At 43.6% G+C, this 14789-nt stretch overlaps 1 protein-coding gene across 5 annotated transcripts in view; it reads left to right on the top strand.

Annotated features, from left to right (window-relative positions):
• Nucleotides 1–14789, top strand: part of LOC106584812 (transducin-like enhancer protein 3-B) — a 128291-nt gene that overhangs the window by 55116 nt on the left and 58386 nt on the right. For all 5 annotated transcript variants that reach the window (XM_045706449.1, XM_045706447.1, XM_045706450.1 and 2 more), the window contains exon 8: nucleotides 13327–13519. In XM_045706449.1, coding sequence (XP_045562405.1) covers nucleotides 13327–13519 — 193 coding nt within the window. The remainder of the gene's footprint in view (nucleotides 1–13326; nucleotides 13520–14789) is intronic.

Genomic DNA, 14789 nt, shown 5'->3' with positions numbered 1-14789 from the left:
TCAGAACTAGCATACCCACCGCAAACTTCCGGTGAATTTACTAAATTGCTCATGATTAACGTTCACAAAATACATAACAATTATTTAAAGAATTATAGATACAGAACTCCTTTATGCAATCGCGGTGTCAGATTTTAAAATAGCTTTTCGGCGAAAGCACATTTTGCAATGTTCTGAGTACATAGCCCGGCCATCACGGCTAGCTATTTTGACACCACCAAGTTTGGCCCTCACCAAACTCAGAATTACTATTAGAAAAATTGGATTACCTTTGCTGTTCTTCGTCAGAATGCACTCCCAGGACTTCTACTTCAACAACAAATGTTGTTTTGGTTCCAAATAATCCATAGTTATATCCAAATACCTCCGTTTTGTTCGTGCGTTCAGGTCACTATCCGAAGGGTGACGCGCGAGCGCATTTCATGACAAAATAATTAAAAAAATTCCATTACCGTACTTCGAACCATGTCAAACGCTGTTTAAAATCAAACTTTATGCTATTTTTCTCGTAAAATGGCGATAATATTCCAACCGGGCGACGTTGTATTCATTCAAAGGCTGAAAGAAAAAAATTGAGTAGTCTCATGAACGCGCATCTCCAGTGTCACTGTTCCCAGGCTGACCACTCACAAATTCTCCTGCTGTTCTTCGCCCAGAGACAGCAGACACCCCATTACACTTTCTGGCGCCTTCTGAGAGCCAATGGAAGCCTTAGAAAATGTCACGTTACAGCAGAGATGCTGTATTTTCGATAGAGATGCAACTGAAGGACAACAAATTGTCAGACAGGGAACTTCCTGTATGGAATCTTCTCAGGTTTTGGCCTGCCGTATGAGTTCTGTTATACTCACAGACACCATTCAAACAGTTTTAGAAACTTTAGAGTGTTTTCTATTCAAATTGACTAATTATATGCATATTCTCGTTTCTGGGCAAGAGTAGTAACCAGTTTAAATCGGGTACGTTTTTTATCCGGCCGTGCAAATACTGCCCCCTAGCCCCAAACAGGTTAAGTATTGAGTGCTTGTAGATGGCAGTAATAAAGGATGTCTATTGGTGGATCCTGAAGGGTTATTTAACCTGGTTTTAACCTGCTTACTCCTGTACTGCTAAGTGCTTTTTAACCCACATCCCATTACAAGCACCCACGTAGCATAGCGATGACTCGTTGTGTGCCCTGTGGATCCACCAGACTGGATGTGAAGAGAGTAGTAAATATAGCATGTCTGTGCGGGTTATTCACTGTTGTTTTTTGAGCGTCACTTTGGCTGTCTGTGTGATATTGTAAACGTTAACACCATGTGTCATGTGAATTCATCCAGAGATTATTCTGGGTTTAGTGACAATGGTGGGAATTAAGATTCATCTGTTTTTTATTGAAGGGGAATGAAAACACTTTAGTAAGTAAAGCAAAGATATGTATTCTATCCACGTCTATAAACATGTGCATTTAACTCTTTCCTGCCCGTCCATTCAAAAGTCGGGAAACCTCTTTCACCATGTTTGTCACATCGATATCTCTGTGCTACAATCACCATTTTCTTCTTCATAAATCCCCTCGTTTGATAGGTTACAATGTCTGCATGATGATATAGGATTGGTTTATGGGTTAAGAGGTGGGTTATTCGGTTTTCTCTCAAAAGGAAAATTACACTGCTGCCACAGGAAGGCGTCTCTACCCCTGTCATTCTGACAGGTTATGAACACTTTTGGCAGTGCCGTCATTCAGATTTGGACAACAATATCAAGGTATGGAACTGTATATATATTTTGTTTTTAATGGTTTGTCATGATATTTAAGTTTTTAGAGTATTTTCCCCCCGATTGATGAGTCTGTGAAATGAACTTTTGACACCTGGTTAGCCAACTAGCGTTAGCTACCAAGCCCAGTAGACTTGAAAAGTAGAATCGGCTTGAAAGTGAGTTTAACATTTCTATCTGAGGTAAAAGTTCATATTATTTGATCAATGACATCCATCTTTTTTAAAGTACATTAAAAGCTTTATGTAGTGAGTCAGAGTTAAAAAATATTATTTTTTTTTTAATTCTCCTCAGATAATTTTAGCTAGCTATCTAGATTGCTAGCTAGCCACGTATGATGGCTAGTTCATCTATGTTGGTCAAGTTAGTCACCCAAGACGGAGCAAGGTAGCCTACTTGGTTTAGCTCTGGTCTTGTTAATGTTTTCTTTGATAACTGTACAAAATAAAATGGATTCGTCATTAGGTATTAGAGCTAAAAACAAACTGGCTAGGGATTTATATTTTGTCCCTATCTAGACAGCCAAAAGAGAGGGTTCTTTATTAGTAACAAATATATATTTTTATTCAGCTGTTCTGTGCCCTTAGGGATTCTTTCAGAGGTGCACTGGTGTTACCTGATTAGCTCCCAAAACCGTTTAAGAATTTTGGATGGCTGTATTCTACTAGCTAGTCATATCCCCGTATTAGCTAGTCATATCCCCGTACTAGCTAGTCATATCCCCGTACTAGCTAGTCATATCCCCGTAGCCTGATGACTACATGGCTGTATTCTACTAGCTAGTCATATCCCCGTATTAGCTAGTCATATCCCCGTGCTGTCATATCCGTAGCTAGTCATATCCCCGTAGCCTGATGACTACATGGCTGTATTTCACTAGCTAGTCATATCCCCGTACTAGCTAGTCATATCCCCGTATTAGCTAGTCATATCCCCGTAGCCTGATGACTACATGGCTGTATTTCACTAGCTAGTCATATCCCCGTACTAGCTAGTCATATCCCAGTAGCCTGATGACTACATGGCTGTATTTCACTAGCTAGTCATATCCCCGTACTAGCTAGTCATATCCCCGTAGCCTGATGACTACATGGCTGCATTTCACTAGCAAGTCATATCCCGGTACTAGCTAGTCATATCCCCGTAGCCTGATGACTACATGGCTGCATTTCACTAGCAAGTCATATCCCGGTACTAGCTAGTCATATCCCCGTAGCCTGATGACTACATGGCTGTATTTTACTAGCTAGTCATATCCCCGTACTAGCTAGTCATATCCCCGTAGCCTGATGACTACATGGCTGTATTTCACTAGCTAGTCATATCCCCGTACTAGCTAGTCATATCCCCGTAGCCTGATGACTACATGGCTGTATTCTACTAGCAAGTCATATCCCGGTACTAGCTAGTCATATCCCCGTAGCCTGATGACTACATGGCTGTATTTCACTAGCTAGTCATATCCCCGTACTAGCTAGTCATATCCCCGTAGCCTGATGACTACATGGCTGTATTTCATTAGATGTCTGTTTATCTTTGGTATGATTCCTGTCAACTATTAAGCCTTCTGGCTGTTGATCGCAAGAATTAATGTAAAGTTATGGCCTAAACTTTGCAATAATAGCTCATAAGTAATGACTTTGTGTTGGTCAGCGTTTTAACTAAATGTTCCTAGTCCAGCTGGTTTGTGACTTTGCTACATTATCATAGTATTTCAATGATGGACTATCAGACATACAATTATATGACATGTTTCCTCAAATGCTACGATGAAAACCTTTTGGATAGGAAAATGTTACTTTGTCACCTTGCAGTTTATAACTTGTGGATACACTTCACTTTCATTGACTCCTTTTTTAAAAAATTTTTTGAAGTGTTTTCTGAATATAACTTTTTTGTTAATCTTAGGCAGTTCTTTGGAGGGGTTGTCACTGATTTACATTTCAAATGTACATTTTCATTGTTTTTATGTTTGAGTTTTAGAAATGGACAAAGAAGACCGGTACCAGCGGATAATGCAGTCCTTGTCCACGAGGAGGAGAACATGATGAAGATGCTGAGCTACTGGAAGACCTTCTTAGAGGAAGATGCTGAGCTACTGGGAGACCTAAGAGGAAGATGCTGAGCTACTGGAAGACCTTAGAGGAAGATGCTGAGCTACTGGGAGACCTTCTTAGAGGAAGATGCTGAGCTACTGGAAGACCTTAGAGGAAGATGCTGAGCTACTGGGAGACCTTCTTAGAGGAAGATGCTGAGCTACAGGGAGACCTTCTTAGAGGAAGATGCTGAGCTACTGGGAGACCTTCTTAGAGGAAGATGCTGAGCTACTGGGAGACCTTCTTAGAGGAAGATGCTGAGCTACTGGGAGACCTTCTTAGAGGAAGATGCTGAGCTACTGGGAGACCTTCTTAGAGGAAGATGCTGAGCTACTGGGAGACCTTCTTAGAGGAAGATGCTGAGCTACTGGGAGACCTTCTTAGAGGAAGATGCTGAGCTACTGGGAGAAGACGAGGATGAAGAGAAGGAGATCAAGGAGCCAGAGGAAGTTAAGGAGCTGCTAACTGAGGCCACGGGGGGGGCTTCAACTTGAATTTAACTATAAATAATGTCTTATTGTTATGTATCATCAGGCCTTTATATATATTTTGGTGTGTGTGTATGTATATGGACCGTTTTTTTCCCTCTGCATATATTATTGAGTACACTAACAATGATCAGTTTTCTCTTCAGTCATTGTGTTCTTGCTCCACGTCCCCCATATAGGAGGAAACCCACTGTCTTGCCCCAATAGCACGTTTTGTTCCTAGGATGATGTTGATACACAGGCACCGGGGATCCATCCCTTTCAGTCCTGAGTGTCCAGTTGGTTTAGATCTTGGCGGTGTATGTCAAAGCAGATTCGTTCGACCACTCAGGAAAGACTAAGGGAGATAGACTTCTCTGTGTTGTTTTTCCACGTAGGCATTGGTGGCAGAGGTTTGTAATGGTCGTGTGATTTGACCTAGCTGAGGAAAGTTGTTGATGAATTGGTTGTGCCATATTGCAAACCAGGGTTATCAACGTTTGGTTTGACAACTTTTATACATTTTTATACAACTAGTCTGAGAGAACAGGGGTTCAATGTATGTGGGACTTATAGCGTAAAATGGAAACCGTTTCCCGATTGCATTTAAGGACATCAAACCGAGCTTGGGGATATGCGTTGGTGTAAGATAGGAGGCAATGTGTTGGCATTAAAGTGGATAGAAACATACTGTTACTGGTCTTTCCAACATTCACAATGTAAATGATTCCACTCCAGTTACAAGGCTAATCAAACAGGATGTTGTTGGGAATAGGCAAGTGGTCCGCCAGCCTGCTGTAATCCACGATGGGTTTGATACACTACAATGTTTTGCAGAAGTGTTGGGGAAAACCCTTTGTTCCTCCACTGTGTTGACATTGCAGTTGTCAACGGTTACCTTTTTTTGGGATTCCAGGAATGTCAGTGTAAACAAACAGCACCTGGCTAGGAAAATGGGCAAACTGGTTTACTGACGGATTAGACATTCGGAGAGAAACCTTTTTGCTCGTCGGTTCGGGAAGGTATTAGCACGTGCCTACTCTACAGACCCCTTCTAGAAATGTTTGGCTGTGTTACAGGAAAGACAGAAAGGAGAACAGAACCTGGTTTGTTCGTTTACAGGTTGTGACACTCCACTGGCGCAGCAGGTAGTCTAGTGGTTAGAGTGTGGAGGTGACAGGTAGCCTAGTGGTTAGAGTGTAGAGGTGACAGGTAGTCTAGTGGTTAGTGGTTAGAGTGAAGAGGCGACAGGTAGTCTAGTGGTTAGAGTGTAGAGGTGACAGGTAGTCTAGTGGTTAGAGTGTAGAGGTGACAGGTAGTCTAGTGGTTAGAGTGAAGAGGTGACAGGTAGTCTAGTGGTTAGAGTGTAGAGGTGACAGGTAGTCTAGTGGTTAGTGGTTAGAGTGAAGAGGCGACAGGTAGTCTAGTGGTTAGAGTGTAGAGGTGACAGGTAGTCTAGTGGTTAGAGTGAAGAGGCGACAGGTAGCCTAGTGGTTAGAGTGTAGAGGAGGCAGGTAGCCTAGTGGTTAGAGTGTAGAGGAGGCAGGTAGTCTAGTGGTTAGAGTGTGGAGGTGACAGGTAGCCTAGTGGTTAGAGTGTAGAGGTGACAGGTAGTCTAGTGGTAAGAGTGTAGAGGTGGCAGGTAGCCTAGTGGTTAGAGTGAAGAGGCGACAGGTAGTCTAGTGGTTAGAGTGTAGAGGTGACAGGTAGCCTAGTGGTTAGAGTGTAGAGGTGACAGGTAGTCTAGTGGTTAGAGTGTAGAGGCGGCAGGTAGCCTAGTGGTTAGAGTGTAGAGGCGGCAGCTAGCCTAGTGGTTAGAGTGTAGAGGCGGCAGGTAGCCTAGTGGTTAGAGTGTAGAGGTGGCAGGAAACATAGTGGTTAGAGTGTAGAGGCGGCAGGTAGCCTAGTGGTTAGAGTGTAGAGGCGGCAGGTAGCCTAGTGGTTAGAGTGTAGAGGCGGCAGGTAGCCTAGTGGTTAGAGTGTAGAGGCGGCAGGTAGCCTAGTGGTTAGAGCGTTGGGCCAGTAACCGAAAGGTTTCTAGATCAAATCCCCGAGCTGACAGGGTAAAAATCTGTTATTCTGCCCCTGAACAAGGCAGTTAACCCACTGTTCCCTGGTAGGCTGTCATTGTAAATAAGAATTTGTTCTTAACTGACTTGCCTAGTTAAGTAAAAAAAAAAGTAATTTTCCTCTTGCGTGTCCCCCCTTGTCTTGCGTGTCCCCCCTTGTCTTGCGTGTCCCCCCTTGTCTTGCGTGTCCCCACTCTCTGGCATGTTTTCCCTTTCTAATCCAAGGCATCCTGCGTTCCAGCCTCCCTTTATGTTTCATTCATGCCTCTAATGGCCTTTGGGATGTATCGGACCTGTAAATTGTAATGACTGTAAAATAATGTTGTGTTTTTGGAATTGTTTCTGTTCTGACTCGTTGAATTTAGAAATTGAAGTAAAAAAAAAGTGAAAGCTAATAATAATTGTTATATATTGTTTGTTTCATATTTTAATGAAAGTAGTCCTGAAATAAGTGTTGAATAATTTTATGGTAGCAATTTTAAATGCTTTTCATTTTCATGTTTGAATGAGACAATGTATTCCCTTAAGAGGATTATTTCAATAAAGTTGTTTTATTCATATTATATCACTTGTTTATGTTTTTATCATACGTAAGACTAAATGCTATTTGTAATTTGTTTTGGTGCTTATTGGGCTCCCGAGGGGAGCAGCGGTCTAAAGCACTGCATCTCAGTGCAAGAGGCATCACTACAGTCCCTTGTTCGAATCCAGGCTGTATCACATCCGGCAGTGATTGGGAGTCCCATAGGGCGGCGCACAATTGGCCCAGCGTCGTCCGGGTTTGGCCGGGGTAGGCCGTCATTGTAAATAAGAATTTGTTCTTAACTGACCTGCCTAGTTAATTAAAGGTAAAATAACAAATAAAAGAAAAAAAAATGGTGCATATACACTCATGTGAAAAAGTAAGTACACTCCCTGGAAAATTAAAATATATATTACATTTACATTTTAGTCATTTAGCAGACACTCTTGTCCAGAGCGACTTACAGTAAGTAGTGAATACATACATTTCATTTCATGCATTTTTTAAAAAACTTTTATTTGGAAACATGGATATTTGAGCTAAATTTCAACCACATTCATTGATAACGGTAACTCAATTTAACAAATCACACAAAAACAATTAAACTTTGAAGATGTTATGCAATTAAAATAAACAAAAATTTATTTTCCTTACGCAGAAAAAGTTAGTACTACTTTTACCATCACATTAAATGGCTAAAATTAGGATCAGGTGCAACAAAAACAGGTCCAAAATGATTAAAAAAATCATTAGAGAGTACATTGGGGAAGATCCAGCCTTCCATAAAGATTATAAACTTGGTCTGGTCTTAACCATATATGGCTGTCTGGTTACACATCATGCCAAGATCTAAAGGCCTCCTCAGAAGAAACATTATTGATGCCCATGAGTCTGGGACGGGTTACAAATCCATTTCCAAGCAATTGGAAGGTCATCATTCCACTGTCAGATGGAGAAAATTACCAGACCACTAGCAATCTACTTAGGACATGTCGTCCCACCAAATTCAGCCCAAGAGCTGACCGAAAGATGCTCATAGAAGTCTCTAAGAACCCCAAGGTAACATCAAGGGATCTACAGGCCTCTCTTGCCACAATCAATATCAACGTTCATGGGTCAACAGTCAGAAAGAGATTGCACAAACTTGGCCTACATGAGAGGTCAGGAAGGAAGAAGCCTCTGCTTTTAAAAAATAATATCAAGACAAGACTGACGTCTGCCAGACAACACCTGGGTAAAGACCAAAACCACCTGGGTTAAAGACCAAAAGCACCTGGGTTAAAGACCAAAACCACCTGGGTTAAAGACCAAAACCACCTGGTTAAAAACCAAAACCACCTGGGTTAAAGACCAAAACCACCTGGGGTAAAGACCAAAACCACCTGGGTTAAAGACCAAAACCACCTGGTTAAAGACCAAAACCACCTGGGTTAGAGACCAAAACCACCTGGGTTAGAGACCAAAACCACCTGGGTAAAGACCAAAACCACCTGGGTAAAGACCAAAACCACCTGGGTTAAAGACCAAAACCACCTGGGTTAAAGACCAAAACCACCTGGGTTAGAGACCAAAACCACCTGGGTTAAAGACCAAAACCACCTGGGTTAAAGACCAAAACCACCTGGGTAAAGACCAAAACCACCTGGGTTAAAGACCAAAACTATTGGAACAATGTGCTCTGGACAGATGAGTCAAAGGTGGAGTTGTTTGGCTGCAATGCCATGCGCCATGTTTAGCAAAAAACGAAACACTGCCTTCTAACAGAACAACCTCATACCAACTGTTTGGGGCTGCTTTGCTGCATCAGGGCCTGGCCAACTTGCCGTCATTGAGTCAACCATGATTTCTATATTGTACCAGAGAATTCTTGAGGAGAATGTGAGGCCATCTGTCAAGAAGCTGATCCAAAACACACAAGCAAAGCTACAACAAAATGGCTCAGAAATAAGAAATGGAGGGTTATGGAATGGCCGAGTCAAAGCTCAGATCTCAATCCTGTAGGAATGGAGGGTTGTGGAATGGCCGAGTCAAACCCAGATCTCTATCCTGTAGAAATGGAGGGTTATGGAATGGCCGAGTCAAAGCTCAGATCTCAATCCTGTAGGAATGGAGGGTTGTGGAATGGCCGAGTCAAACCCAGATCTCAATCCTGTAGAAATGGAGGGTTGTGGAATGGCCGAGTCAAACCCAGATCTCTATCCTGTAGAAATGGAGGGTTATGGAATGGCCGAGTCAAAGCCCAGATCTCTATCCTGTAGAAATGGAGGGTTATGGAATGGCCGAGTCAAACCCAGATCTCTATCCTGTAGAAATGGAGGGTTATGGAATGGCCGAGTCAAACCCAGATCTCTATCCTGTAGAAATGGAGGGTTATGGAATGGCCGAGTCAAAGCTCATATCTCAATCCTGTAGAAATGGAGGGTTGTGGAATGGCCGAGTCAAAGCTCATATCTCAATCCTGTAGAAATGGAGGGTTGTGGAATGGCCGAGTCAAACCCAGATCTCAATCCTGTAGAAATGGAGGGTTGTGGAATGGCCGAGTCAAACCCAGATCTCAATCCTGTAGAAATGGAGGGTTGTGGAATGGCCGAGTCAAACCCAGATCTCAATCCTGTACAAATGGAGGGTTGTGGAATGGCCGAGTCAAAGCTCATATCTCAATCCTGTAGAAATGGAGGGTTGTGGAATGGCCGAGTCAAACCCAGATCTCAATCCTGTACAAATGGAGGGTTATGGAATGGCCGAGTCAAACCCAGATCTCTATCCTGTAGAAATGGAGGGTTGTGGAATGGCCGAGTCAAACCCAGATCTCAATCCTGTACAAATGGAGGGTTATGGAATGGCCGAGTCAAACCCAGATCTCAATCCTGTACAAATGGAGGGTTGTGGAATGGCCGAGTCAAAGCTCATATCTCAATCCTGTAGAAATGGAGGGTTGTGGAATGGCCGAGTCAAAGCTCATATCTCAATCCTGTAGAAATGGAGGGTTGTGGAATGGCCGAGTCAAACCCAGATCTCAATCCTGTAGAAATGGAGGGTTGTGGAATGGCCGAGTCAAACCCAGATCTCAATCCTGTAGAAATGGAGGGTTGTGGAATGGCCGAGTCAAACCCAGATCTCAATCCTGTAGAAATGGAGGGTTGTGGAATGGCCGAGTCAAACCCAGATCTCAATCCTGTAGAAATGGAGGGTTGACATTCCGGCACTAAAACATCTGTAACCCATTTACAGTAAAAGGTATTTCTATTCTGATTTCAGATGATCAATCCTTACAAAATAAGGAAGACAATGTGCTCAAAGGTTTTTCCTGTATCGTCATTAGAAAGTTTTGTGAATGGCATTTGTTTGGAAGAAAAGCAAAGATTTTTAGTATTTAGATGCACATTTTCACAGGTGTTTTTTCTTGATTGATTACCATTTGATTGATATGGTGCTATAGTATGTCATATCATTTGAAAGAGCTGTTTCTCAGCTTTTCAAATATATATCATGTTTTCATATAAGGTTTGACAAGAGCAAATTTTGCTTATTAATGCACACCGTTTTTTCAGCCAATTTTGGGAAACAATGCCAAGATGGGAATTTACAGATCCAGTTAGCTGGTGTTCTAAAGCCTGGTGTTTCCCCTTTCAAACAGTTCAGAGTATGATGAGTGTTCCTATTGTTTGGAATTTCATCTTAATGTCTCAGAGCAGAGTCTCATATCTCATGGTGTCTCTGAGAAGAGTCTCATATCTCATGGTGTCTCAGAGCAGAGCCTCATATCTCATGGTGTCTCTGAGAAGAGTCTCATATCTCATGGTGTCTCAGAGCAGAGCCTCATATCTCATGGTGTCTCAGAGCAGAGCCTCATATCTCATGGTGTCTCAGAGCAGAGCCTCATATCTCATGGTGTCTCTGAGCGGAGTCTCATACATCATGGTGTCTCAGAGCAGAGTCTCGTGTCTCATGGTGTCTGAGAAGAGCCTTATATATCATGGTGTCTCAGAGCAGAGTCTCATATCTCATGGTGTCTCAGAGCGGAGCCTCATATCTCATGGTGTCTCTGAGCCTCATATCTCATGGTGTCTCAGAGCAGAGCCTCATATCTCATGGTGTCTCAGAGCGGAGTCTCATATCTCATGGTGTCTCTGAGTCTCATATCTCATGGTGTCTCAGAGCAGAGTCTCATATCTCATGGTGTCTCAGAGCAGAGCCTCATATCTCATGGTGTCTCAGAGCGGAGTCTCATATCTCATGGTGTCTCTGAGTCTCATATCTCATGGTGTCTCAGAGCAGAGCCTCATATCTCATGGTGTCTGAGAGCAGAGCCTCATATCTCATGATGTCTGAGAGCAGAGCCTCATATCTCATGGTGTCTCAGAGCAGAGCCTCATATCTCATGGTGTCTCAGAGCAGAGCCTCATATCTCATGGTGTCTCTGAGCCTCATATCTCATGGTGTCTCAGAGTGGAGCCTCATATCTCATGGTGTCTCTGAGCAGAGCCTCATATCTCATGGTGTCTGAGAGCAGAGCCTCATATCTCATGGTGTCTCTGAGCCTCATATCTCATGGTGTCTCAGAGCAGAGTCTCATATCTCATGGTGTCTCTAAGCCTCATATCTCATGGTGTCTCAGAGCAGAGCCTCATATCTCATGGTGTCTCTGAGCCTCATATCTCATGGTGTCTCAGAGTGGAGCCTCATATCTCATGGTGTCTCTGAGCCTCATATCTCATGGTGTCTCAGAGCAGAGCCTCATATCTCATGGTGTCTGAGAGCAGAGCCTCATATCTCATGGTGTCTCAGAGCAGAGCCTCATATCTCATGGTGTCTCAGAGCAGAGCCTCATATCTCATGGTGTCTCAGAGCAGAGTCTCATATCTCATGGTGTCTCAGAGCAGAGTCTCATATCTCATGGTGTCTCAGAGCAGAGTCTCATATCTCATGGTGTCTCAGAGCGGAGTCTCATATCTCATGGTGTCTCTGAGCGGAGTCTCATATATCATGGTGTCTCTGTGGCTTATGGCACCGTGGCCTGGTACTGGAATAGCACATAGAGGTGGATACAGGTCTGTAGCACTGAGGGGAATGGATCTGTAGCTCTCCGATCCTACACAACTATAGACGTGTTAATGTGTTAATATCTAATCTCTCTATAGCCTGGTTAAACCTGACTTATTGGCGCCATAGCCTGGTATGGAAATAGAATAGCACTGTGAGGGATACAGCTCTGTTATCTCTGTCATTCACTCTGATCCTAGACAGCTATAGACGTGTTAATATAGCACTGTGAGGGATTACAGCTCTGTTATCTCTGTCATTCACTCTGATCCTAGACAGCTATAGACGTGTTAATATAGCACTGTGAGGGATTACAGCTCTGTTATCTCTGTCATTCACTCTGATCCTAGACAGCTATAGACGTGTTAATATAGCACTGTGAGGGATTACAGCTCTGTTATCTCTGTCATTCACTCTGATCCTAGACAGCTATAGACGTGTTAATATAGCACTGTGAGGGATTACAGCTCTGTTATCTCTGTCATTCACTCTGATCCTAGACAGCTATAGACGTGTTAATATAGCACTGTGAGGGATTACAGCTCTGTTATCTCTGTCATTCACTCTGATCCTAGACAGCTATAGACGTGTTAATATAGCACTGTGAGGGATTACAGCTCTGTTATCTCTGTCATTCACTCTGATCCTAGACAGCTATAGACGTGTTAATATAGCACTGTGAGGGATAACAGCTCTGTTATCTCTGTCATTCACTCTGATCCTAGACAGCTATAGACGTGTTAATATAGCACTGTGAGGGATTACAGCTCTGTTATCTCTGTCATTCACTCTGATCCTAGACAGCTATAGACGTGTTAATATAGCACTGTGAGGGATTACAGCTCTGTTATCTCTGTCATTCACTCTGATCCTAGACGGCTATAGACGTGTTAATGTGTTAATATCTTTCCGTGCTGCACAAATAGTCACGGTTTAACTGATCAGCCTGTGTTTAGTGGCTGGTGTTTCTAAAGTATATCTGGTTAAACGTAGTTGGGTTTACCAAAGCCTGTCGTAGGTAAATTACTATGTTATCTCCACAACTTAGACAGACAGCCGCCACAAAGTAAAAATTAGATATAAAATATATATATATATATATATATGTTTGACAGTGTTCTTTCTATGACTGAATGGATGAAATTCGTAACTCGAAGATTTTTGCTGTTCAACGAGTGACCTGAGTCTTGATCTGTGCATGAAATAATATACTACTTTAGTAATGAATCCTCTTTGGGGAAACCTACCGCAGTTTGTGTTACAGAGATCCTGTAATTCTCTGGGTTGTGGTTAGTGTATGACGTTACGTTTCTCTTACCCTCCGACCCACTCGTCCTCTTCTTGCTCTGTCTCTGCCCCATCTACAGCAGCAACAGCTCCAGGCTCAGCACCTGTCCCATGCAGCCCACGGTGGTCCACCCCTTCTGGCTGCACACCCCTCGGGACTCCAGCCTCCCGGAATAATCCCAGGGTCTGGACTACTGGCCCTGGGAGCTCTGGGGAGCCAGGCTAACCTCCCTGTTAAAGATGAGAAGAATCACCATGATGTGGAACACAGAGGTGATGAAATGACTCTGCTTAGTAGCCTTACTTCTTCTGTATCAGGAGTGATTAAGGTGGATGTGTTTTGTGTAAATTGTGTAGTGATGTTTTCATGCAGCAGTGTGAAGAATACTAGCCTAAATTACATCATCAAAAGTTGCGGGGGGGGAAGTGGCCAAAATTGAATCATTCATGTTTGGGAAGTGGAATCCGCCGTTTTGGACGGAATATCCGAACGGACGTTAATATTAGATTACTTGGGATGGTATTGATTTTTGTAAAAAAATATATATATTTTTAAATGATCTATGTGACATCGCTACATAGACCATTACATTCTGCAGTTTAATAAAACAACAGTTTTCAAGAGCCCCGACACATTAAATACAACACACCGGTAGTCTACACACACCGGTAGCCTACACACACCTGTAGCCTACACACACCTGTAGCCTACACACACCGGTAGCCTACACACACCGGTAGCCTACACACACCTGTAGCCTACACACACCGGTAGCCTACACACACCTGTAGCCTACACACACCGGTAGCCTACACACACCTGTAGCCTACACACACCGGTAGCCTACACACACCTGTAGCCTACACACACCGGTAGCCTACACACACCGGTAGCCTACACACACCGGTAGCCTACACACACCTGTAGCCTACACACACCGGTAGCCTACACACACCTGTAGCCTACACACACCGGTAGCCTACACACACCGGTAGCCTACACACACCTGTAGCCTACACACACCTGTAGCCTACACACACCGGTAGCCTACACACACCTGTAGCCTACACACACCTGTAGCCTACACACACCTGTAGCCTACACACACCGGTAGCCTACACACACCTGTAGCCTACACACACCGGTAGCCTACACACACCTGTAGCCTACACACACCGGTAGCCTACACACACCTGTAGCCTACACACACCGGTAGCCTACACACACCTGTAGCCTACACACACCGGTAGCCTACACACACCTGTAGCCTACACACACCGGTAGCCTACACACACCTGTAGCCTACACACACCTGTAGCCTACACACACCGGTAGCCTACACACACCTGTAGCCTACACACACCGGTAGCCTACACACACCTGTAGCCTACACACACCGGTAGCCTACACACACCTGTAGCCTACACACACCGGTAGCCTACACACACCGGTAGCCTACACACACCTGTAGCCTACACACACCTGTAACCTACACACACCGGTAGCCTACACACACCTGTAGCCTACACACACCTGTAGCCT

The sequence above is a fragment of the Salmo salar genome, chromosome ssa23, assembly GCF_905237065.1.
Source record: "Salmo salar chromosome ssa23, Ssal_v3.1, whole genome shotgun sequence".
Classification (NCBI taxonomy): domain Eukaryota; kingdom Metazoa; phylum Chordata; class Actinopteri; order Salmoniformes; family Salmonidae; genus Salmo; species Salmo salar.
This window is presented reverse-complemented; position numbering and strand designations above follow the sequence as displayed.